Genomic DNA, 23,893 nt, shown 5'->3' on the forward strand with positions numbered 1-23,893 from the left:
GAGAAGCATTAAGGGAACCTTTGAAAAGGTCCTGTGTTTGGGAGAGAGCAAGAAAGGGGAGTTGTGAGCAGTGGATACAGTGGAAAACAGTGGTATGGGGTTTTGGCACAGATGACTGTGACTCACTGTTTATCACGGCTGTCACCACGAGACCAACTGCACAGCATATGTGTGGAGGGGAATAGCTCTTTATACGTGAGTTCATAACCAGGTTTCCATGTATTCCTGTTTAAAAATTCATATTCACATTGAAACCCAACTAACTGACTTTTAAACACACATAAATTTAAATGTTGTAATGCATTCTCTTCTAAAGAGTCAGAGGTGTTTGCCCATATAAAATATAAACACAGATTACTTGCAGAGCACAGGAAAAAGGCTGAAATATGTAACATATACTGTTTTATGCCAGAAGTATCTTCATCCAGATGTTATTTTTCTGCTGTATAATAAGTAAATGTATATAATAACTACATGTATATTTTAAATGTTTGGATCTTCAGTGGCGTGACATTGTAACTCAGTCCAGCACTCATCTTTATCAAGAAAACAAGCAGAAAATAAAATACTTGTTTTTTTCAAGTCAAAGAAAAACAAGCAAACAAACAAAAAATAATTTCTTTGACAGTACATATATCACACTTCATATATCCCTAACCATAGTACATTAGACAATATTTATGAAGATGTCAGTGAAAAACTAAAAAGGACAAATAAACAAAAAGATCTTGTCAGTACATTTTATTTGGGATTATAAAAATGTTTAACATTAAAGCAGTTGGTAAAGCTGTGTACAGTAGTCAGTGAGATCATTTTGTTCAATATGCATGACATTAATTTTAAATTTACATAGCTAAAACATTCATTCATAGTATATAGAGAGCTGAGTCAATACCAAAATAACAACAAAATATATAAAATGAATAAAAATGTAAATTCCAAGATACCTCTGGTTGACTGGTACTGCATGTGTGCACATTCTAGCTATCCATTTTCTAATCTAAAATTGGTGCTTGCTTAATCAAATTGGTCTTTGTATATCATTTTCATTTCACAATCAAAGATATAGTGATATTTGGCAAGAGAGACACACGAGAGAAAGCAGGTGGAGATGCAGGGCTACAGTGAGGTGGGAGCTACAGTTCTGAAAGGGGGACGCACCTAGACATGTCTCCTCTCTTAGTGCATATCTGCAGGTCTACATTCAGACAGCAAAGCTTACTCTGCCTGTGCCTCCTGTGAAGTAAATTATTTCTTATGATTTTATTCTTTCCTGTCCAAATACACATATATTCAGAAGCATTCACCAGTCAAAACTTCAGATCAGCAAAGTGCAGGCTTGTCGCTGTTCTTGATGCATTCTTGGGTGATAAACGGAAGCAGAAGGAATAAAACGACGGTTGGTACAGAAAAGGCTTGGAGTTGTTTATATCACGTTCTTTATGCATACATCTCTCACATAAAGTAACCTGCGGCAATCGGAGGTGAGTTAGGAGTTAATTAAGAAAGTTCCAAGCAATAGTAACAGAACAGACAATGACTCTATTCTGTAACCACCTTGAATGGACTAATCTTATTTTCACTCAATAACTGAGTTTCCCAAGAAAGTGATGGGTCTGCTCAGAGCTGCTCTGTGATATTGGCTGATCACATGCAAAAGGGAGAGATTAGAATCAATAATCTACCTTAGAGGAGAGTCTTTTGGTTTCAGTATATGTTAGGTAGTTCTTCCCATCTTAGTGGATATGCATAAAGACGAAAAGGCCTTCTAGCAGGCCTTATAGGCAGCTAGTGCTGTCTAGGCATCAGATCCTTTATGCCTGCGTTTGGACGGAGGCACCAAGCGAGCAGGCAGCTCAGGAGGCAGACCGTGCCCCTCCAGCTTCACCTCGATCAGGTGGCTGGCCAGAGCAAACTCCTCGTCATCCAGCATGCCATCGCGGTCCACGTCGGATAGTTTCCAGATGCGTCCGAGCACCGAGTTGGGCAGGCGCGTGCTCACCATCCAGCCTTTGGCCTTGGTGCCACTCAACTTGCCTTCGTTGGGTGCCAGGTTGTAGAAGATCTCATCGTACTTGGGCTTGTCTTTAGTCACGATCCAGTCCTCTTCTGCCTCGGCCTCTTCACCATCCTCCTCTCCTTTCTCCCCAAAAGGATCGCCCTCCACGAAGGGTCCTGCCCGGGTGCCCAGGAAAGCCCCACCCTGGACTCCAAGCTGGAACCCTGCATCCATCTCCTCCTGCTTGAGGAGGGGCATGAGCTTGGCGATGTCAGTGGACAGCAGCTCGTCCAACATGGCCATCATGTTGGGTTTCAGGGGTTTGAATTTGGTGAAATCATGAACTGCAAGAAGTTCCTACAAAGAAAAATAAGGGATGCAGTTAAGTGTTTCATATACCAAAGCAAAAATGAACCTTTGTATCTCTATATTCTGCTCCTGATAATGTACCTAGCTGGCCCACTCCTGAATTGCTGTGTGTTCATCTCCTTTAATAACAATAAATGCTCATGGTGAGATCATTTCCATTAGTGTCTTCACTAACCCAACAGCTCAGTCTTCACTAACCCATCAGTTAACAAACAAGCCCTGGGTGAGCTGAGCTGTGTTAAAGCAGGTAAAATGTACAGTGCATGAGATCTACAGGAGGCCGGCTGTGGCCGACTGTTCCCATGTATCCATAATAGAGCAGCGACAGGTGCATTTGTCTTACGCTGACCTGCATCTTAGCACAGTCTGGGAAATCCCCGGGGGAAATATGGTGCTGCAGCTGGATCTTGGAGAAGATGACTGGCAGCTGATAGATCAGGTTCTTCTTTTTATTGTCCTTCCTGAAGACAGAAGGCATCTCCTGCTTCAGATAGCTGATGATGTGTGCATGAACCTGTAACGTGAGCGGACAATATAAATGATCCACATGCTCTCGCTCACATTGGACTGATTAAACATTACGTGTTACAGGAGACAAAGGCACATCATATACCACACTGACTGCTCAATTAGAAATATAAATAACATGTCTAATGCTGTCAGTACATTTACATAGAATTACACTGTCTGCACATATATTGCATCTCCAATTTGACAGATTTGGTGGTTTGTATATTTTATACATTGATGATATTAGGCTCTATAACATTTATTAAAAATCCAAATATTTTGTTATGAAATGGTGAGGAGCTAAATTTTCTTGCTAAAAAGTTGTATTTGTATATATAACATGTACAGAGGAGTGTACCTAACAGTAACACAGCTGTCACTGGTAAAATATTTGGCTTTGATAAGCTCACCCTGACAAGACGGGCTCTCTTCACCAGATCATTAAGCTTACGGAGGGCTGCGTTTCGCGGCAAGTTCTGGATGTCAGCAAACAGGTCCTCCTCTTCCAGTTCAAACAGCCTCCGGTTGTCCGGAACCATGAGTGGCTCGGACCAGAAAGACCCGATGTAAACTCTCAGAACCTCAGGTGTGCCGAACACTTTGCCCAGTGACCACATGAGAGCACCATACACGCGCATCAGCTGCTGCGTGCCGACCATGTCGGCCTTGTTCAGCACCACACGCAGTTTGTCCTCATTGCCCCTCAGAGCTCCTATGGCCTCCGAAAACTCATCGGAAATCTCCAGCTTGTGGGCATCAAACAGGAGGATGATCCGGTCCACTCGCTCGGCAAACCAGCGCAGGACAGCTGGAAAATCATAGCCTACAGACAGAGGGTAGACAAACGGAACAAAACTGCAACATTTGCACTTGTATAGCTGGTCTACGGAGTGATATTTAAATCCAAACAAAACATTCACTTTTCACCAAAATAAAAAGGAGTTCCAGGTCCTCTTAAGTCTCCCTGCACTCATTCCTGCGTTCATTGTCTTTACTTGACTGTCACACCCTCATTCTTCACATCACCACATTGTGTGTCAGACGTGATGCAGCTGTTTTCAGGCATGGAAATATTTAATACTAGACAGGCCTGACCTAGTGCATGCAGTCCCCCATCAACTGAAATTAACTTGGTGGTGCCCACTATCTGAATATGGCTTTCACACTACAATAATTTTCCATGAAGGCATCTCACATAAGTTTAGCAGGGCACTAAAAGGTTTTCAAATGAATATAAAATTCTAAATTTGTCTATCCGAGCATGTCTGGAATATGAACTCAGTGTTGTTGGAATAAGTATGGAATGAAAGAAAGTGAGAGAAGCTTCTAGAAGAGTCACATCTGCAGTACAAGCTCTCACTCGTCTTACCATGGGTTTCCAAGACACTCTGAGGAATTTGCTCCCCAAAATGGAACTCCCTGGCAAACTGTACATGATGTGTTACCACACACACTGTTCGTCAGGACTGGAGTCTTGCCAGCATCAAAACACCCAAACACACAAAGCATTTAGCACATAACAAACTGTTTCACTATAGCCAAATAAATAAATGAATAAATTTAAAAATAGAACATGTTAATGCGTTTTTACCATCACTCGCTACATCATTAGAAGTTTGCAAAACTCATGCTGACACAAAGATAAACTAAAGGCTGGGTGGGGTGTGGTGTGAGTGAGATGGTTAGCAGGGTGCATGGAGGTGGAGGAGAATGGGTGCAGTTACAGCGCAATGAGACGCCATGTTGCCCCGAGCCCCGCCCCCCTCCTCACCTTTAGTGCTGGTCTCACCTCGGCTCACTCTCTGCTTAGCTCCTGATAGGATGCCAGGGGTGTCAATAATACTGATGCTCTCCAGAACCTGGTTGGGCAGCTGCGCACACTGGAATCTAACCCGGGAAGAACAGAACAACATGCGACACTTTATTCAATGATCATGCAAAAACAAACACGTAGGAACATTATGTCTCCTAACGTTCCTCTTCTAAACTTTGCCACTGACATACTTTGCCTCAAGCTTAGAGTCTAAAAAAGGACAAATCCTTAAACACAGAACAATCAGCAATTCAAGAAAGCTGAACTCAGAACAGTTGTCCCATAGAGAATTATGGAAAGAATCTGAGCTACGCATGAGTTTCCAGTCCCTCCATAGCACGGCTGCATGAGGTGAACTAATGTGCAGGCCGTGGGCTGCTCCCCTCCCAGGTTGGCCTATTGTGTGAAAGTGTAACTCTAAAGCATAGGGGCTTCCTGAGGGAAAATTGGCCCAGCCTGCCAAAATCAAACAATATGGCCAACTAATGATCAGCCGCCCAAAACAACATAGCCACTTCCTCCAGTCGATGGTTTTAACGAGCTCACCATTTCCCAGGGCAGGAAGTCAAAGAAGAGACGTTCTCAAAACATAGTCAAAAAGGAACCCCTCTAGGGAACAGGACAAAACTGTGATTTGAGGAGATTGCTATCAAGGAAGTGTTGTTCAGGGCAACATCACCTTAGAAGGGTAAGGAATCCTCTGTACTTGAATACATGCCAGGTCACTAGTTTCTCAGCATTGATTTCATTGTATACTGATTGTGAAATAACGAAAGCTGTTCTGCTTTGTATTATTATTATTATTATCATCATCATCATCATCATCTGCTACTTCAGATGTTCACTTTAGTCGGGACATTGTATTTCTTGCATGGGTAAGACAAATTACCTTCCAGACCAGTTGCCTCCATGAAACGGAATGCAGAAAAGATCAAACAAACTTTTCTTCCTCATGAGCTAACTTGACGTTCACCACCTGAGGTGATGTTTTTGAATCCATCTTCCTGTCCTCCTACACAATCGCTCAAGTTACTCCAGAGTGGCAAGAATTGCAGCTTCTACTGTGATAGACCAACTTCCATCCCCCTCCCTTTCTCCAGTTTTCCACAAATAAGGAACATCCCTCCTCCCTCAGAAATCTGACATGGACGATTGAAATTCCACACAGTGACTAATGATGAGCTTTCTTTCTCCTCTCTCACTCTGTACGCCGCCTGCCTCTCATTGTGCCTCTCCAACACAACATTTGGTCTCAGGTTCCCCCTGCTATTCACAAAGTCTCTCAAATTAAAATGAAAACAAAAACACAGAGGTTGGCCATTACCTCTGTTTGCCGCATGCACCATTATCAACTCACCTGTTGAGGAAGGTGTTCCCAAAGGGGTTCAGTTTGCGGAAAGGTTTGTTTGGGTCCACTATGAGAGCATTTCCAGGAATAAGCCCCTCCACTTCACCGTGCATGATAGCAGTGAAGCTATCTGTTGTGGGCTCTGGCCCCACACGACTTCCAGGGATATCCTGCTCCAGCAGATACCTGGTGAACAGAGACAGCAAGGCCTGGGTTTAGTTCATTCCAATAGCACAAATGCCATCGGTGTTGATGCTTTTCTCCTTCATCCTGATCATAAATGTATTCATATTCATATATGTTTGATTTTTAAATACAGTCTGAGGTCACCCGTTCCCATGGAAGAATGATGATATTCTTAAATTAGAATTTAATTCCTGTGCCCAGATATTTCTTTATACAATAAGGCTGGCACTTCCATTTGAATGTTGGACAGCCTTTCTGTTTTCTACAGACTGATGTACTTTGAGTCTTTTCTAGGACAAAAAATTTGGGGATCTTACTTGATGAAGGTGGTCTTTCCTGTGGAATATTGACCAACCACTAGCACCATAGGTTTGTTGTCAAAATCAGCTTCCTCTAGGCTTGGTGAGTGGAAGTCATGGAAGCCATAGTACTCCTCAATAGGAAGAAGCTTCTTTCGATAGAGTGACTTCAGGCCCTCCGTGACTGTCCTGATCACTTCAGGAGCCTTTTTGACGTTTTTTCGCCCCCAGCGAGACATTGTTTGAGACTTGGGAAGAACTTTGTTGATGCTTTGTGCTTTGTTCACTTAATTTATGGGTCTGTTTTGAACTGTCAGTGTGTGTGTATGTTTCCTCTGAGATGACTGTGCAGACTCTTCTCCTTTATCCTGTATTTATAAAAACATGTAGTGTGTGTCTATCTTCTAGGTTTAGTGTAAAGCAGGATGATGCGTGTTTCACAACTTTTTTTCTTTTTATAGTAAGATATCTTCTTGGCCTTTAAACTCCCTGTGGAGAACAAGAGAAAACCAAATTGTAAGTAAAAGCCAAATTAAAAGTGCATTTAGCCTGTGCGTTTACAGTGGGTAAAGGACTACACTCCCATAAAAATGGTTTGTCTGTATTATTCCTCTGGATATGGAATCTTAGCGGGATCCCCTTTAACCTGATGAGAAAGTATAGTGCTTTGTCTGTGCTTGCCTGGAAAATGTCAGTGTTTGCTTTGGAACCACACACTGACACATACAACCCTTTAATCCACATACGTGGATCAGCTCCGCACATTGAGCAGAATGAGTTGTGTTTTCCAGGAGTGCGTTCTCAGTGAAAGTTGGTATAAATAAACCATTTTCAGTGCAATGGCAGAATAAACAAGCTCAGCAATCATTGACTGTACATGTCCAGTACTTGTCTCATTCTTTGAGAGGATAGTTGCACCAGCTTATGATGACATAGCAATGCAGTCTTAGAACAGACCTTTTAACATTACTTTAATAGAGCAATTTACAGGCAAACCAAGTCTTATCTTGTACTCCTTTACATAATGTATGCCTTATGAAAGGACTTTTTCAGTCTCAAACCTGTCTCAGGGCGTGCACAGAAAGTAGGGTTAGAAAGTTTAGAATTCCTATTGGTTCTGGTGAAAGAACTGAAGGATTTCACCTCAGACAGATCACAGATAATTTTGGAGAAATGTTCCAAAGAGGGAAAACACCCGTCTTCAAAACTCCAAAACCCAGCTAACAACACTAACTTGCGCATGAGAGAAGCAGAGGTTTGCATATCTTTCAAAGGGATTTGCTTGGAATTTGACTTTTTTTTTTTTTTTTTTTGAGAAGGGCTAACAAGTTGCACAGGAGATGGAAAATTCCTTCTGGCATCATTCATCACAGTTGCAACACAAGCAGCCATCTCGCAGGAAGAACCCAGCACAGTGCACTCTGGTTCAATTCCACAGCCAGTCCAGAGTCAGTGTGTGCAGGCAGTGAGAGCAAACGATAAGGAAGAGGTTCTGCCCATCCACACATATTATAATGGCATCCTTATAGATGACTCCCTGTGGCACGGGCATGATCACTTCATTATAAGTCTCACTTTCTCTTATAAGTCTCGTTAACTGCAACATCAGTGTTACATGCAAAGAAACATATAGTGTAAATCTACGGTCTCAGCAGAGTCAGAGACGTGAGAAATGAGAACTATTGCATTGTCAAACATTTCAAACCCATCTATTAAAATCTAGGTTAGAATTTTAAACTACTACAGCAAAAATAAATAAATAAATAAAATAAAATTTAAAAAAAAAAACAGAACACAACAATTATTACACTATTCTATATTAAAATATGCTCAGCAGTGATGTTCTTACCTGGTATGGTGATTGTTGCAATAAACAACAAACATCTAAGCACAACACGATCTGTTTACAAGAAAAAAAAAAATATATATATATATATATTTTTTTTATATATATATATATATAAAACCACGTTGTTTCGCTGCAGTTCCACCGTCTCTCACTGGTTGCTAGTTGTAGGTTCTACATACATGCATATACTTTGTGAAGAAGAAACTTTTGCTTTCTTCAAATGTGCTTTGAATAGTGTTCTGGCTCTGTCTTCCAGCAGCATATGTTCCCAAATTGGACTGCCCTGCCTGCCTCGCCGCTCTCTGCTCTTCCAATCTCCTTGGTTGCTTTAGGATGAGACCACTAAACTGTTGGGGGGTGGGGCATGAAAGCACTCGCATATGTGTGCACACACACGTTAAGGAGGAGTTTAAATGTTTATTGAAGGAGTTATGCTTTATATATACATAAATAAAAACATGTTGCGCTTCTCCTTGTCCTTTGCTAAAGTCCCTAGAGCAGGCCCTACAGTGTGGCTTTTGTCAGTGGGGTCAGCAGACCCAGAGTCTGCATTCTGTGCTGTACACATTTAGCATGGTTTAGAGAAGCAAGCTGCTCTCTGTCCAGAACAGCTTATGACTTCTCATGCTGCCATCATGGAGCAGCTCCAAAACACTCAGCTAACTTGCCCCCCCCCCCCCCCCCCCCCCCATCCTCCTGCTAATGTTTAGACAAAAGTCACCCCCTAATGGACAATAACAAAAATGCAATCCCGTTTAAGTTTCAACGGTCTGGTGCTCAGTAACTGTCACTTTGGTGACAACATACAAAACAAATAGCATGATTTTTTTCATAAAAGAAGCAAGGTTTAATTTACAGTTTTACTAAATGTACAGTTCCTTTTTAAAAAGTGTCATTATACACAATAAATACAATACAAAATTAATTTGTAGTACTATACTTCAAATTCTTATTCTATTTTTTTCTTTACATTATTATTGTTCTTTTTTCCATGTCATTGCTTAAGCTGTGTTTGCTTTTGAATTGTCCAAAGGGCTGTGAAGAAACCTAAAGTATGTGTACAAAATGATATATATAAATGATAAAGGTTACTTGAGTTCACCGACAGAAAACACTGACCAACAGGGACACTTAACCCCAGTCAGTTATACTCAACCAGTTGTTATACTCAAACCGGACTCTTGGGGATCACGTGGCAGTTGCGTTCCTCTGCCGTCACACTCCTGAATCGGGTCATGGGATCATTAGGAAACCATTTGTGAGCAGGATCAGGAGTGTACGAGCAGAAAAGCCCAAGCCCACGCAGGATACACCTTCCCAGGACTGGGACCAGACTGACCGATGTCCAGGGAAGCAGGATTAATTCTGGGGTGAACAGCGTCGCCCCGAGAGTCATCCCTGCCCAAGGAGCTTCCTCACACACCTGGGGCCCACAGTCAGGTCTTTAGCAGGTGTGGAATACCGCAGGCCGTGACTCTTGGAAAGGCATTCCGTGAGCAGGGGTGTTCCCCAGGAGCAAGGCTGCATACAAATCTGCCGTTCATCTTTTTCAAAAGTTGTCTTGGAAAATTTAGAGGAAGTTGTTCTGGGGGTTCACGTTGTAACCAAGAATAATAAATAAATCAAATATGGTGACTACAGTTGTGATCTGTAAATTTGTTCAGCAGTGGCATTATTTAAAAAGGCAGCAGATCTTTTGCAGGTCTAAGATTTTTCTGTGTGATGAAAGGATCTTTCTTTTTCAATGCCAGTACACTGAAGCTGTTCAATCAGGGAACTTCACTGAATAATTTTCAATACCAGTCTTTATAAGGGGAGAGTTCAGTGCCGTTTCAGTTTCTATTCTACATCTTCATAACTTATATGATTCTGTGTTAAAGAGGGATAACCATAGTTCCACTCATCTCTTTCCAACAGATAGACCTCGCCCCCTCCCACACCCCCCCACATAAAAAATAAAATTTCACACGGCAGATAAATCAGTTCACCTGACATGATTAAACACAATGTCACCAAAAATTAACATGTAAAGAGAGAATGCTATAGTTATAAGGTAAATTCATCAGGGACCATACAGCAGACCATTTTTTAAGTACATAAATCAAATCGACAGACTGAACTGACTGAACCATTGTTCACCACTATTAGTTATTATTAATGAAGAGGACTTTTGTGTAAAAAAAAAACAACAAAAAAACAAAAACAAACAAACAAAAAAAAAAAAACCCTGATTAGGAACTGGCCTGAAGCTTCCCACGCAAGAACACAAAGAAAAACCAAGATGAGCCAATCGTGTGAAAGTGCATTACATCCTTTCCAAAGTACAACTACAGGGCCATTTGTAAACCAAACGAACATTTTTCTTCAGTCCATCCATAGACAAACAAGGCAAACACAGCTAAACAGAGGAAAGTGACTCCACGTCAAACGCTCTCCCTCCCTCCTGGAGCTCCCCCACACATTCCAGTCTCTCGGCGTCTCCGGACTCAAGGCGTCTGTTATCTCCCGTGAGTCTGTGACACCAAACCGCCGTTCTGCCCTCGGCCCCCTACCTGTGGGTGCTGGGACGTGGACGACGAAGAGGGAGAGGAAGAGGAGGAGACCGAGTGCCTGTAGGAGGATGAGGAGGATGAAGGGGGTGCGGGGCCCTGGCGGTGGTGCATGTGGTGCTGGTGGGGGAGGTGCCGGTCCGCAGACCCCCGGCCCGCCGGGCCCTGCTGAAGGTTCAGGATGCTGTCTATGGCACACTGTAGGTGCTCAGTCAGCGAGTCGTCGGGCGGGGGGCTTCCGCTCGAGAAGCTGGCGTTGTCCATGTCTGGCGAGTCGGACTTGCACCGTTTTGCGGGAAGCGAGGAGTCTCTCGTGCAGGACGTTTCTCCGGGTGACGGCGGGCCTGGTGCATGCTGGTCCATGCGAAACATCCCCACTGCCCTCTCCCTGTTTTTGCCAGCTAAGCCTGTCCCCCTCCCCGCACGGACCCCTCTGTCGCCATCATCCTCATCTTCTTTATCAGAGAACTGCAGTTGCTGCTGTGGGTGGTGTTGATGGTGGTGGTGTTGATGGTGGTGGTGATGGTACGCATTTTTGATCCCACGGTAGAACTCGTCCTCCACAGCTGCCAGGCCCTGTGAGCCGGGGTCGGCGTGGGGCGGGGTGGGCCCACAACCGCCTTGCCGTTCCAGCTTCACGCTGGCGATCACTGTCCGTTCTGCCTGGGGGGAGGAGGCGAGTGGCCCCGACGGCGCTGGTGGGGGGGCGGGTGCCGCATCGCCCCCTCCTGGTACTCCTGGCCGGTGCCGAGGGCTGATGTTCTCACGGTACGTCTTGCGCAACGGGAGGCGGCAGGTGGTTGACTGAGGTGTTGCCGTGGAGGCGGGGTTTCGCTTCACCCCGCCCACTTCGTGGTGATCCAGAGTGCCATTCATTTGTGCAGAAGACGACGACGACGACGACGACGACCAGGATTGAGAAACGGAGGAAGACGGGGCGGTGGAGGAAGCTGGGTCGCCTGTGCCGGAGCTGGCGCGATTGGGTGCTGCGCTGAAAGAGGTGGGGTTACAGGTTGGGGGCGGAGTCCTAATGACCGTTGTGGTTTGGGTGACGGGTGGTCTGGTTTTGGGGGGTGGCTCGGGGCTCTGTGGTGCATGCTGGCTCTGTGAATGGACTGGATCTAACGCTGTGTTATGAACCACTTTACTGAACCCCGCCTCCTGCTTGATTTTCAACTTCAAGCCGATTCTCTGCCGCGCCTCGTACGTCTTGATGGGCGGCTTGCTGGCCCGCTGAGGAAGGGCGTCATCGTCGTCGTCGGCAGAGCGAGAGGAGGAAGGGGTGCGGCCAAACGAGCTCTGCCCCGAGGGCTCTGCGCTGGGCCGTACCACTGCTGCAGGTGTGGGGGTGCAGCTAGTGGCCCAAGACACCAGTGCCCCCCCACCTCCCTGCTTTATCACGAGTTTGGTAGGGGGGAAGGGCACGTGGGTAGGAGCAGCAGTGGTCACTGGGGTGGGTGCGGGGGCTGGGACAGGAACAGGGGCAGGGGGCGGGGCAGCAGCTCCATGTGCCGTCACCGTGGCAGACGATGCTGTCGGCATGGAGTTCTGTTCCACCGCTGCAGGCCGTCTCAGCAAAGCAGAGTTGGCCACAAACTCTTCTATAAACACACCAAAAAAAAAAATCACATCCGTTAGAAATACCATACTGACCAATCACATCAGTTAGCAATACCATGTTGATGACTTCCTTTGTGAGGCATTAATGTAGTCCTCAACACAGTTCATATTAACATTTTTTCCGGCAACATTGTACCATCTTCTAACCCTTACAGCTGGGACATCACTGCGATCTTTAGTGTGTCCTCTGACCCAACACACCTCATTCCAATCAAGTGTTCGCTTATGAGCCGATTTGAATCGGGTGTTTGTGAAAAGAGCGGAACAGTAAGCAGAGCAGAGCCAGTAGTTGACCCTCAGCCCTAGACCACCAGTGCCCCCTGACACGGCAAATCCGGAATTCTCATCCCAGTGAGGCGGGTGGAGTACCTGGTTTCTCTTTGGCCAGGATCCTGTCCTGGTTCAGCGCCATCTTCTCTTCCTGGATGAACATCCTGTCGATCATCACCATCTCCGCAGAAGGACCAAGCCGCTGTTCAGAGCAACACAGCAAGAAGCACAAGGACCAGGTGAGCAGAGGTCACCGGTATGACGGGTGAGACTGAGACTTGAGTGTGCTCATACCCTGGACTCTTCAAACAGCAGGTGGCGATATTTGTCCAGCATAGCCTGTGTGCGCTTCAGAAGGTTGTTGGAGACGTTTTCAAATTCATCGTCCACTGGGCCATGAGGAAGTGTTACACAACCAACCAGCAGAAAAAGACCATGACACACAAACATTCAAGTCACTGGAGTTATGAAACACTTGATTCATGGTTCATTCAAAGGCATGAAGTGGAGCTGAATAAAGGCCAGTAGCATAAGCCGGGTAGCGTGAGGGTAGTGGGAGCTTCGGCTGGTGTCCGGGTGCTGTACCTTTGCGGTAGTCTTGAGGGGATGGAGCCATGCCCTGGTACAGGTGGTAGGGCAGCAGGCGGTGCAGTGTGTCCTCGAAGGAGCTGAAAGGTGAACTGTAGTCTGGGTGCAGCACAGAGCCCTGCAGCTTTCGCAGCTGTTCCAGCATCCTATACAATCAAACACACACACACACACACACACACACACACACACACACAGAATGTGCATGGACACACACAGATACGTGTGTGCGCGCACACACACACACACGCCCATCCATCAGTACATCATGCAGATTCCTTACACATCCCTTTTATACTTTCTTTGCATGAGAACACAATACCTCCACTAAAGCAGAAAGTAAGCCACATGTATGAGTTTAAAAAGGCTGTTTTGCAGGCCCTGCTCTTAGCCACACTTAACACTGACCGTGCTTCCTTGCTTGGTTCCATATTAAAAGGCCTTTTTAACGCTGAAGTCTGTGGAAGGGCACACAGAACAACCTTAAAACATGCAGGACGTTTTAACACCACCAACAGATACACCTGTTCCACCATGTGCCAGGCGTAACATTAAAGTGGTGCTGTATGTATGAGACTTGTCTGTGTTTGAACAGGAGCTAGAGGCTGTGGTGCAGATGGTGTGCGGCTGCCTGTGTGATGCAGGTAGGGTGTGTGTGTGTGTGCATGCATGTGTGTGTGAGAGAGAGAGAGAGAGAGAGAGAGAGAGAGACTTGCCTGCGTTTGAACAGGATTTGGCTGCTGTGGTGCAGGTATCTGGGAGAGTCCGCTGCTCAGAACCTGGATCTGCAGGCCTGCTTTACCTAACGAGAGTCCTCCAACTGCACTGATCACCCCTGCCTTTGCCTGGACAGGACAAAATGCCAGTGAGAGAGCACCTCCAAACCGCTATTCCAGTTACGTATACATTATAGCTCAACAGCACATGTTGGCACCGATTCAAAATCGTGCACCTGGACAGTCTGAGCAAGGTTTGGAGGGGTTATTCCCTGACTAACCGTAACCCCACTCAGTCCCGGAGCTCCCGAAAACACCGGTGCGTCATTTGGACCTGCAGAGACAGAACAATTAGAAAACAAAGGAGCATGATTTTAAAATAAATCAACGACAACAACCACCTCCACCCGGCATGTGGTGAGAGTGAGAGGGCCTACCAGTGACAGAGGACTTGACCAGCACAGATTTCTGCTGCAGCAGAGCTGGAGCCGGAATGGCAGTACTGGCTGTGGACACCAGCGGCTGAGCCATGCGGGTCTCGACCAGCTTGCCGAACTGGCTGGCCGGTTGCGCCTGGGAGACCTGCGGCTGGGCCTGGGCCTGTTGCTTGGCCTGAAGGAGAATGTTCTGCTGAATCTGAATAACAACAGAAGGCCACGGAGATTAGGCCCTGTACTCTACCGGCATCCGAATCAAGGTTCCAGCAGTTAACATTAGAGAGGGGGTCCAAAAACAGCCCTCCTAAGATGTACACCGTGAGCCAGAGCCTGTGTCTTGGGCGCTCGCCCTGCGTGACACTCATACAGCCCACTGTACGCAACTGGGTTGAGGAAACGTACATCTTTTCCCCTGCGCAATGCTCTGTTGCTATTTCTGCAGAGAAACTAAATACGGGGAATTTGTACAGGGAAAATAAATGTGGTTGTAACAAATATGCCCATTGGTACTGCTGCCTTTGAATGACCAACCTGACTCAGGAAATCTTGCATGCGATCTTAGTTGCCACATAGATGTCCGTAGACTTTTATTGTGCTCTTGGAGAATTCATAATAAAAGCCTGCCAGCTTGCGTCAGCGGCGGCTTACCTGGTGGAGCTTCTCCAGAAGCTGCTTCTGCTGCGGGGAGGGCTGCGCGATGGACGCCATGGTCTGCAGCTTGGTGTTAATCAGCTGCAAGTGGTGCTGCTGTTCGGCAGTCAGGCCCGGCACGGCGACCTGCTGTTTGAGCACCGTGCCACCGGGGGCGCTCACCACCGGCGTCGCAAACTGGAACTGCACGGGAGGAGCTTGAGGAGGCTTTGGCGAGCAGGAGGAGGAAGAGGACGGCGGCTCCTGCTGGAGCGCCACGGGCTGAGGGAGTACCTGCGGGACCTGGGCTTGGCTCTGCGGGGCCTGCGTGGTGGGCTGGGGCGGCTGTGGGGAGCCGATCTGGTTGTGGATGATGAAGAGCGGAGGTAGAGAGGAGGGCGGCTGGCTCTGCGGCTGAGACGGCGGCCGAGACTGCGGGGCGGGGTGGGGGGACTGGATCTGCTGCCCCAGCGTGAGGGGGGAGGCCCGTGAGGGCTGGGGGCTGTCCGACAGAGACGGAGTCGCACTGTGAGTGGCCACCGTCTGAGAGGGGGAAGAGCTTTGGACCTTCAGAGCCTGCTGATGTGCTGCAGATGGAACCTGTCAGGGAGCCAGAGGTGGCCAGTCATTATGTGGTTGTCCATTTATTACTCTGGACTTGAAAACAGACCCTTAAAAGTATAACATAACATCAAAGACGACGTGTATTTTGGTGAGGGGCAACCACAGCAATATACAACAACAAGCAGCATTAAAGGATAGCAAGCAGAATTATGAAAGCCTGAATTTTTGGAAGGAAAATCAGTAACAGAGGACAAAGTGAAAAGAAATACGCATTCATTGTACAAAACATACAAATTGTACAATAAACATTTCTGAAAGGGAAGTGCCCTGAAACACAGATCTGGAACTGCACTGGGTAGGGCTGCAGATGGGGCCACATCACAGAGGAAAAAGAGTGCAAAGTTATTAAATCAACACCACGGAGGAGCTGCAAAGCTTTAAACGCATGAAGGTGTGGGGGACGACAAAAAACACAGAGATCCAGTAGGGGCAGCAAAGAACGGGCAAGGATCTAAAAGGGCTAGAAAATGATTTGAGGTCAATTTATTTCTCATGGGTGGGAGGATGGGTGGGAGGGTCAGGGTTTGACAGAGGTCAATTCCAGCAGTGACATGAAGAGATGTGTAATTTACAAACAAACACACACACACAGGGAGGAGATGAGGATTCCTTAGCTGATACCAAGTAGTACGAAGGAAAAACAGCCAATCGCAGATTCAAAGGCTAAGGTTCACCACACTTCGACTAGAGGCTGCACTTAGAAAAAGTGTATGGCTATTTGTGATTAAATAGTCGCTAAGCCTGCAGAGTCAGAAGGCAGGTTCTGTGCACATCTCATCAGCCTGTTGTCCATGCTAGTGCTTAGGACCTGATAAACACATGCACACGTCACCCCGGTATTAGAGACACATCCACAGCATTAGTCAGATCAGCAGCAGCTAAATGAAAACTATGGACACCAAATCAATATAATATGTTTGAGAAGGTCTCAGTTTGACACAAGCATACAAACGAGGTAAAATTATGAAGATTAAAAGTATAGCACAGTCTTTCCTAATTCCACTCATTTCTCTCAGTTTGTTACATACATGTTTGATATGAGGTGCCTTTTTTCTTTTAGAAACTACTAGAAACAGAACAGCTTCATAATGTAAGCCAAGCAAAGAGAATACAACAATTTCCATGAATCTAGATAAGTTGCAAGTAAAAGCAGTTATCCCTACACAAAACCTAAAAATCACATCTTTTAATTAATTTCCGTTAGACAAGCTTCACTTCAAATCACTTCCACAAAATCCTCACTTTTCATCAGATCATCCTCTTGGCCATTATTAATTTAAAACATCATCCCTGCTTAGTTTATAAAGGCAATTTCAGTGCACAATCAAAAAGACACTTTTACACATCTTCTCTGGAGGTTACATGAACGCACGTTCAATTCTCTAATTTCCTGAATTTCTCTCATGCGGTTATTTTATTAAAATATCAGCGTTTAACACAGAGGGGTTTGGATGTGTAAAACACCACAAACCATGTCCCTATTTTATAAAACAGAGAACAGCAGCACCACCACACCAACAGCAACTATCCCACCCTAACTCTCAGTCAACAGTGGCCCATGAAAGTAGAAAGGGACAGAAGCAATTACACCGAATAAGACAACGGAAACGCAGACAGGTAGCAGAGTGGCAACAACTGAAAAGGGGGATTTGATGATGAGCAGAAAGGCAGAGCAGGAAAGGAGGCCATGAGAGCACTGTGTGTATGTGTGTGTGGAGGGCGCGATTCTGCTGGGAGACATGTGCCGATACGTAGCAGTGCCAGCAACAAGTGGGTGGGGCTTAGTGCAGAGCATGAGCTCATCTACCTTGTTAACCAATGCTGCCATGTGGGCGGGACCGAGGGAGGGGCTCGGACTCTGCCCCGGGTGCGTTTCGGCTAACGGGATGTCATGGCCTGTAGGGGCGGGACCAGAGCTGCTGCCGCTGACGATAACAGATGCAGGTACGCCCACAGAGACAGGTGGGTCTTTCCCTGCTTGGTGCAGCTGGTCCTGACATGAGCACATTTATCAATTCAGGAGGGGGAAAGGTACAACAGCAACCTAAAGTGGGGCATGTTCAGCAGGACTCTACATTGCAAAAAAAAAAAAAAAAGTCAGACAGACCCAAATTTCACAGCTTAGCTTTGCAACGTCTGTACAGCACGGTGCTATATCGTACTAGCGAATGTGGCCTGGGTCAGAGGTCAGTTGGCATTTAACTTTCCTATGTCATTATGTTGGTTTAATGGCAGCAGTTGGCACAGAGTACATAAACAATGGAGAAGATGCACTGACCTGCTGAAGGAACATCTGCACAGACTCCTGACTGAGAATCATGCTAGATCCAGGCGGTGTGAACAGCACTTTCCCTGGGCTGTGCTGCGTCTGGGAGCCCAAACCCACAGCGGTGACGGAGGACGCAGACGTAGCAACCGTAGAGGATGGAGGCGTAGAGGAGGGGACCGATACCGGTGCTGAAACTGACACAGCTGTCTGGACGGTGAGGATGGAGGGTTGGGGTTGGGGCTGGGCAGCTTGCTCAGTGGAGCTACCCAGCACGGTGATGCTCTCTCCAGGCTGGCACTGCGCCATGACCGCTGCTCCAGTGCTGCTGTTGGTGGGTATGCCACCGGTCTGCTGCTGCAGAGCTGGCTGCAAACTGACCGCCGGGCTCAGGCTCTCTATCGACAAGGAATTCTGTATGGGCATGCCCTGTATAACCGTCTGAACGTGTCCTGTAACCGGATGAGCTTGAGTCTGTGTCTGGGCTAGAGAGACTGGCATCTGGAACAGGGTGGGCTGGCCCATCTGACCAGGCTGTAGCTGGATGGGCCCAGAGAGGATGTGGGCAGCACCAGGATGACCCTGCGAGGCCAGTACCTGGCCAAGATTGATGTTCTGATTGGCTGTCAAGATTTGATTGGCGGCGATAATCTGTCCACCTGGTCCCGAACTGGTGATGATGTGACCTGCGGGATGCTGAGTCAGGATCTGCCCTCCTGTCTGAATCTGAGGCAAGAGGAACTGGTGGTTCTGACCTTGCAGGACAGCCTGAGATGGAATGACAATGCTGCTATGTTGGTTTAGCAAGTGAACACTAAGTGGCTTGCCTGACGTTGGAGTGCCCTGTTGCTTAAACAGGCCTTGTGGGAACGGCGCCCCCTGCGTTGTTGTCTGTGTACTCAACACTACATTTGACATTTGACTGGCAGGCTTGCCAGCGAGGAAGGCTACATTCTGAGCTGCAGATGCTGGGACTTGCTGCACCCCTAGAGCCTTGCTTGTATCGTTCTGCAGCGCATGTGGGACTGGCAGTTGTTGCTGTTGCTGTTTGAAGAGTTTAGGTTGGATGGCTCCACCTTGTGGAGGTTTGGGTTGTATTGGTGTTGGCGTTCGCTGAATAATGACATTCTGCATGATTTGGCTTTGGGGCTGAGGCTGAGTTTGAGATCCAATTCCTGTGCTTAGGGATGTACCGCTGAATCCAACTATAGCACTGGGTGCTGCCATTGTGGTACCACTGCTGTTGGTGTTTGTGCTGCTCACACATACGGCTGGGCCATTCAAAGATGGAGAGCCAAGAGTGGCCTTGCCTCCCTGAATCAGAAGTCCCCCCCCAGAACTAAGTACAGAACCTCCAAGACCAGTCTGAGCTCCGCCACTCGTAGCGTCAGGCCCAGGCTGGTGTAGCTGATAGCCACCCATGGTTTTTGCCAAGATCTGCTGCCCAGACGGGTTGATAGTCATGACAGTGGGTTGGCCCACGACTTGAATCTGTCCAATGCCAAGATGTCCAGACTGACTTCCGTTTGGTAGAGTCTGAATCGGCTGAAGGGTCATATTTCCAAGTCCAACCTGCTGCATAAACGGCTGGACACTTATGGCCTTGTTCATGACCTGGGGTTGAAGCTGCAGGCCTGGGTGAGCCAGAACTGAGCCAAGCATGTCTGTGGTTGCACTGGAAGGTGTGGTAGTGGTGCCTTGACCTGGGAAGATCTGAGTAGTCCCCCCAATTCCTACACCAGGCAAGCTAGCATCAGGCAGTGGTTGGACAACCTGCGTCAGGCTAGTCAGGCCAAAAGAGCTGAGATCAAGCTCGGCTTCGGCCTCCTGGAGGCTCTGCTCCGTGATGTTGGCTTCTGCCAGGCTCTGCTGAAGAATGTCGCATGGTTCGTGATTTGAGCCGACACCGTTGCTTCCGCCGTCCCCTCCTCCACCCCCCGGCGAGCCCCCCAGGATGTCATCGTCCTCCAGAAAGTCCAAATCGACGCTGACTCTGGGCAGCCCGGGCGGCTCACTCGCCGACAGCTGAGCCTGCGTCTGCACTTCAGGAACGTGTCCCTAGAGGAGACAGAAAAGCAAAGGTTTACACGCACACATTTGGTCGTCTTATGAGGGGAACAGGACAGACAAGAAGGGACGGCTATGACGAGCAGAACCTCACCGGAGGCCCATGCAACTTCGGATACGTTTGCGTCCGATTTGACGGATGGGGCTGGAGAACGCATGCTACGTAATCAGATGGAGGCAAGGCGGTGGGGACGTGGGGGACACTACTCACCCCAGCACTGCTGAAGAACGAGCTGGACGGGTCACTCGAGCCATCCAAAAGGTCGTCAGTGTCCAGCTACAGATAGACATACCCACGATAGGACAGACAGGCCACCACAGCACAGACAGGGGCAGAGAAGGGACAGGGAGCGAGCACAGAAAGTCAGGGGTGGAAAGGCAAAAGGAGGACAAATCAAGGATAGTGTCCACTCCCACCAGAAAGCAGAAAGCCAGCAAAGAGTACAAGCGTAAGAGAGCAACGGGACAGTTAAAACGGGAGGGAAATCCCAGAAATAGGAAACATTAGATTAGTGTGTCATTTTTTAGAATTACCAAAAGAGGAAAAATCGAGCGGTGAAATTCGGAGGTGCAACCTTATTCTAAAGAAGACACTGATAAGCAGGACAAACAATTAGAGACAGAAATGACCACCTGTAGAGAAGCGGAGGTGGGTGGGAAATTTAGGCTAGTGTGTTGTATACACATTAGCTTTGCTGAGCGCGCATGTGTGCGATGGCCAAGGGTTTCTTTCTGAAAGTGGAGTTCTGAAAGTAGCGTTTCAACCTTCATTCCAATATTTGGAAGGAACCCCTGTAAAGCACCACTCTGGATTCTGGGCTTGGTACTCACTTGTGTTTCTGATCCATGAAGAAAATCATTGAGAGCTTGTGGGTCACTGCAAAACAAGAAAGAATCATTCAGTTAGTTCACCACAACAAACACTACTATGGAGATTTATATCCAATAATGCATAAACATATAATCCATCACCAGCACTAAGGTTTTTAGGTTCTTACAAAGGAAGATCAAATCTGTGTAAAACTATTCACCTACCAAATCACATCTAGCAAGCACCTGCCATCTTCATCATCCATGTCAACTGAAAACACAGTTTGAAGATGATCAACAACCCTTAATACACACATTTTCAACACCAAAGGCGACTTTAAAAATAACCCAATTCTGAAATAATTTTTATGTTCTATTTAATGATTTATTGTGAGCTGTTATGAAATGATACAATGTGGAACCCAAGTAGCATTCAGACTTGAGAGAACTTTTACATGTACAAAGAGCTCAATTGAAGCTATTTGTATTTTTAAAGTAAAAGACCAATAGGACTTCATCTCACATTAAACAAGACCCAAGACAAATAAATGCCCAGTACACATGCAACCATGTTTTGCATGAGCGCGTGAACATAAGAAATTTACAAGAGAGAAGGGAAGGGTTTTTTGTCTCCTGCGACTGTAATTTTGGTCTTGACTGTAAAATAAGCATTTAGTAACCTTTTACTAAACAAAGTAAGTTTTAGTTTTGTGCATTTCTTTAATAAGGACTTGAACATCACAACAGTCGACTTTAATACCATAAAAACTACAGTCTGTGGTTTGGGCTAATTAATTTTGCTGTATACATTTTAAATACAGTCAATACGTACTATTCCTTGTTGTTACGTTGGTCCACGCTGACGAGAAACCAATTCTCGGCCAATCAGCATACTCTACTAATTCTAGGCTATATTGAAAGGAACAGAATTATAACGTCAAGGACAAAAACATTAACTTTCTTTTAGAAATACTACTATCGGTGTGGTGGTAGGTCAAGCAAACTGGCGACACGGAGGAAAACGCAGTGCTGAACGGTCTTTCTTCAGCTGCAACAACCGTGCGGAGTATCGGAGGGGAAAGCGCGGTTTTTCACAAACACAGAACAAACGCGAAACGTTGCGTTCTTACACCCCTGAGAAACAAAAGCACACAGAAACCTGCGGAAACAAACCGGCTAACCATAATACACTTCAAAAGATTTCAAAACTTGGATATCTTAACGCGATCATTAAGTTGGAGCTATTTAGGAGGGCTCTAAACTCAAACAAGCAAAACCACAAAATGAAGATGAGGTAGGCGGGGACCCAAGCAAAGCTAACCGAAGAATAACCTGCGGAGGGGAGCCTATCATGACCAGGTATTTTCTGCATCCATCATTCGTCTGATCCGTTTAGCGCATATAAGAGTAAATCCCACATAGAGCAGAGGGAACACAACAAGACATGAATGGAGACTCTGGATCTCTAGGAGACGGCGGTTCTACTTAGCTTTGCATAACTCCAACTTACTCAAAATACAGACCGATGCAATGCAATTATGTTATTCTACGACCATTTTAAAAAGGATCAGCTAATCGCGTCGACCGTCTATTTTCATCCACGTTAACAAGCCTCCTTGATCACCGTTTTTGCTGCAATTTGTTAGCTGTAGCTAGCTAGCTGACTAGCTGTAATTTGGCGTTAACAGGTTTAGACGCAGTACAAATAAATCTGACAATAACTGAATACCACCACAAGGTATATGAAATACACCGGTATTCCACAAAAACACGGAGCGCGAACAGCAAATATTTAGTGTTTAGCTACCAATATAAGCTACTGCGTAGCCTAGTATCTTTCTCATTGCGAGCTAAATTTGAGTTTATGTTGGAATAGTCTTGGACCAGGGGGTATGCTTGGGAATTCGCTGTAAAATCAACCTATTCGCCATCTCATGCAGCAGTTCGACTGTATGAAGGCGGTAGCGCGGAGGTTCGCGATCCGCGTGCAGTATGCAAATGTTGCAGCTTTACGGTAGTTATTCCGATTTATAGAGAAATTGCTACATTGTAACAAACTCACCCGAGACGATAGAGGTGCAGGCGGCGCGGGGTCTCCGGAACGGCCCTGCACGGGCTCCGAGTCAGGACCCGGCCACAGAACGCAGAAGCAGGAAACGGAGGCCCGACGCATTTGCCTGATTAATAAAATCAACACCGCTTATAGAAACACGGTCAGTGTTTACATCGACATCCTCACTCCTTCTCGTAATTAGGTCAACGGTTCATAAATTTTGAAATGCTATTATTATATAAAATTACAAGGACCGTATTCATCGGTTTTCCTTGTAGAACTTGGTAAACATTTTGGAAAGTGTTCATTCATGTAACACTTATGCCTTACTGTATGTTGTAAATTATGAATATGGATTTCTAACTGAACACAGTACAAAAATATTATAACTTGTATTGTATATTTATCGTTCTGATACTGGGAGTATGACCCTTAAGAAAAAAATAATACCTTTTAATAACCAACAGGCGCTTATGCATACAGCTTTGTCTTGGGTCCCGATTCTTTTTGTGCCACAGATGTCTATTTTTGATGAAACACTGAGTACTGTGATTGGACCTCAGTTTTAAACATCACAAATAAAGAGGTGGATCAGATCACGCAGTATATTGGTTGATTGGCTTATTTTTTAACCATTTGCTCAAAACAAGAGAGAATGGCGTTTGGTCAGGATATCGAGTTACTTTTTAATAGGGGGCGTGGTGCAGCGTTTTGTTTATGCCCTGTGATAGGTGGAATTTAAAGTTGCGCTTGAATTGTATACAGTTTGGGTGTGGCTTGGAATTATTTATCCCGGTTTTTTATTTCACGTTACTGATGTGAAATAAAAACAATAACTCTAGAGCTGCTTGTTACCACGTGGGATCTGTTGATCCGCATATAACACATTG

The 23,893-nt window shown here is 46.2% G+C and overlaps 2 protein-coding genes across 9 annotated transcripts; both read right to left on the reverse strand.

Moving 5' to 3' along the window:
* Positions 1-726: 726 nt before the first annotated feature.
* ehd2b (EH-domain containing 2b) lies at positions 727-8,694 on the reverse strand. Of its 2 annotated transcripts, none has more exons than XM_027023690.3 (7): positions 8,374-8,694; positions 6,543-7,013; positions 6,049-6,225; positions 4,668-4,765; positions 3,289-3,701; positions 2,718-2,882; positions 727-2,356 (listed from the first exon to the last, which is right to left on the reverse strand). In XM_027023690.3, the coding sequence occupies exons 2-7, from the start codon at positions 6,761-6,763 to the stop codon at positions 1,799-1,801; spliced, it is 1,632 nt and encodes a 543-aa protein (XP_026879491.1). In that variant the 5' UTR covers positions 6,764-7,013; positions 8,374-8,694; the 3' UTR covers positions 727-1,798. The 2 variants fall into 2 exon arrangements, with proteins under 2 accessions (XP_026879491.1, XP_026879490.1); XM_027023689.3 differs by having other exon boundaries at positions 4,650-4,765.
* Positions 8,695-9,121: 427 nt separating this feature from the next.
* Positions 9,122-23,159, reverse strand: bicra (BRD4 interacting chromatin remodeling complex associated protein). Of its 7 annotated transcripts, none has more exons than XM_027023681.3 (16): positions 23,013-23,150; positions 21,783-21,859; positions 21,176-21,221; positions 20,972-21,017; positions 20,352-20,417; positions 18,086-20,131; positions 17,615-17,800; positions 15,202-15,783; positions 14,554-14,752; positions 14,398-14,450; positions 14,117-14,245; positions 13,809-13,858; positions 13,398-13,546; positions 13,107-13,201; positions 12,912-13,014; positions 9,122-12,523 (listed from the first exon to the last, which is right to left on the reverse strand). In XM_027023681.3, exons 3-16 carry the CDS (start codon positions 21,214-21,216, stop codon positions 10,872-10,874), a joined length of 5,397 nt encoding a protein of 1,798 aa, XP_026879482.3. In that variant the 5' UTR covers positions 21,217-21,221; positions 21,783-21,859; positions 23,013-23,150; the 3' UTR covers positions 9,122-10,871. The 7 variants fall into 7 exon arrangements, with proteins under 7 accessions (XP_026879482.3, XP_026879483.2, XP_081572118.1 ...); XM_027023682.3 differs by having other exon boundaries at positions 14,353-14,450; XM_081715992.1 differs by having other exon boundaries at positions 14,353-14,450; positions 21,783-23,159.
* Between the last annotated feature and the right edge of the window lie 734 nt (positions 23,160-23,893).

The sequence above is a fragment of the Electrophorus electricus genome, chromosome 6 (assembly GCF_041902795.1).
Source record: "Electrophorus electricus isolate QZ-2024a chromosome 6, ASM4190279v1, whole genome shotgun sequence".
NCBI lineage: Eukaryota > Metazoa > Chordata > Actinopteri > Gymnotiformes > Gymnotidae > Electrophorus > Electrophorus electricus.

Coding starts and splice junctions, on each gene's coding strand:
- ehd2b (XM_027023689.3), bottom strand. CDS start 6,763: ATGTCTCGCTGGGGGCGAAAAAACGTCAAAAAGGCTCCTGAAGTGATC. Junction 4,766..6,048: donor GGGAACACCTTCCTCAACAG/GTGAGTTGATAA, acceptor TTCCCGGGTTAG/ATTCCAGTGTGCGCAGCTGC. Junction 2,883..3,288: donor AGAGAGCCCGTCTTGTCAGG/GTGAGCTTATCA, acceptor CTCACGTTACAG/GTTCATGCACACATCATCAG.
- bicra (XM_081715992.1), bottom strand. CDS start 21,216: ATGGATGATGAAGATGGCAGGTGCTTGCTAGATGTGATTTG. Junction 21,018..21,175: donor TGCTTGCTAGATGTGATTTG/GTAGGTGAATAG, acceptor CTTGTTTTGCAG/TGACCCACAAGCTCTCAATG. Junction 13,859..14,116: donor CAAATCCTGTTCAAACGCAG/GCAAGTCTCTCT, acceptor GCCCTTCCACAG/ACTTCAGCGTTAAAAAGGCC.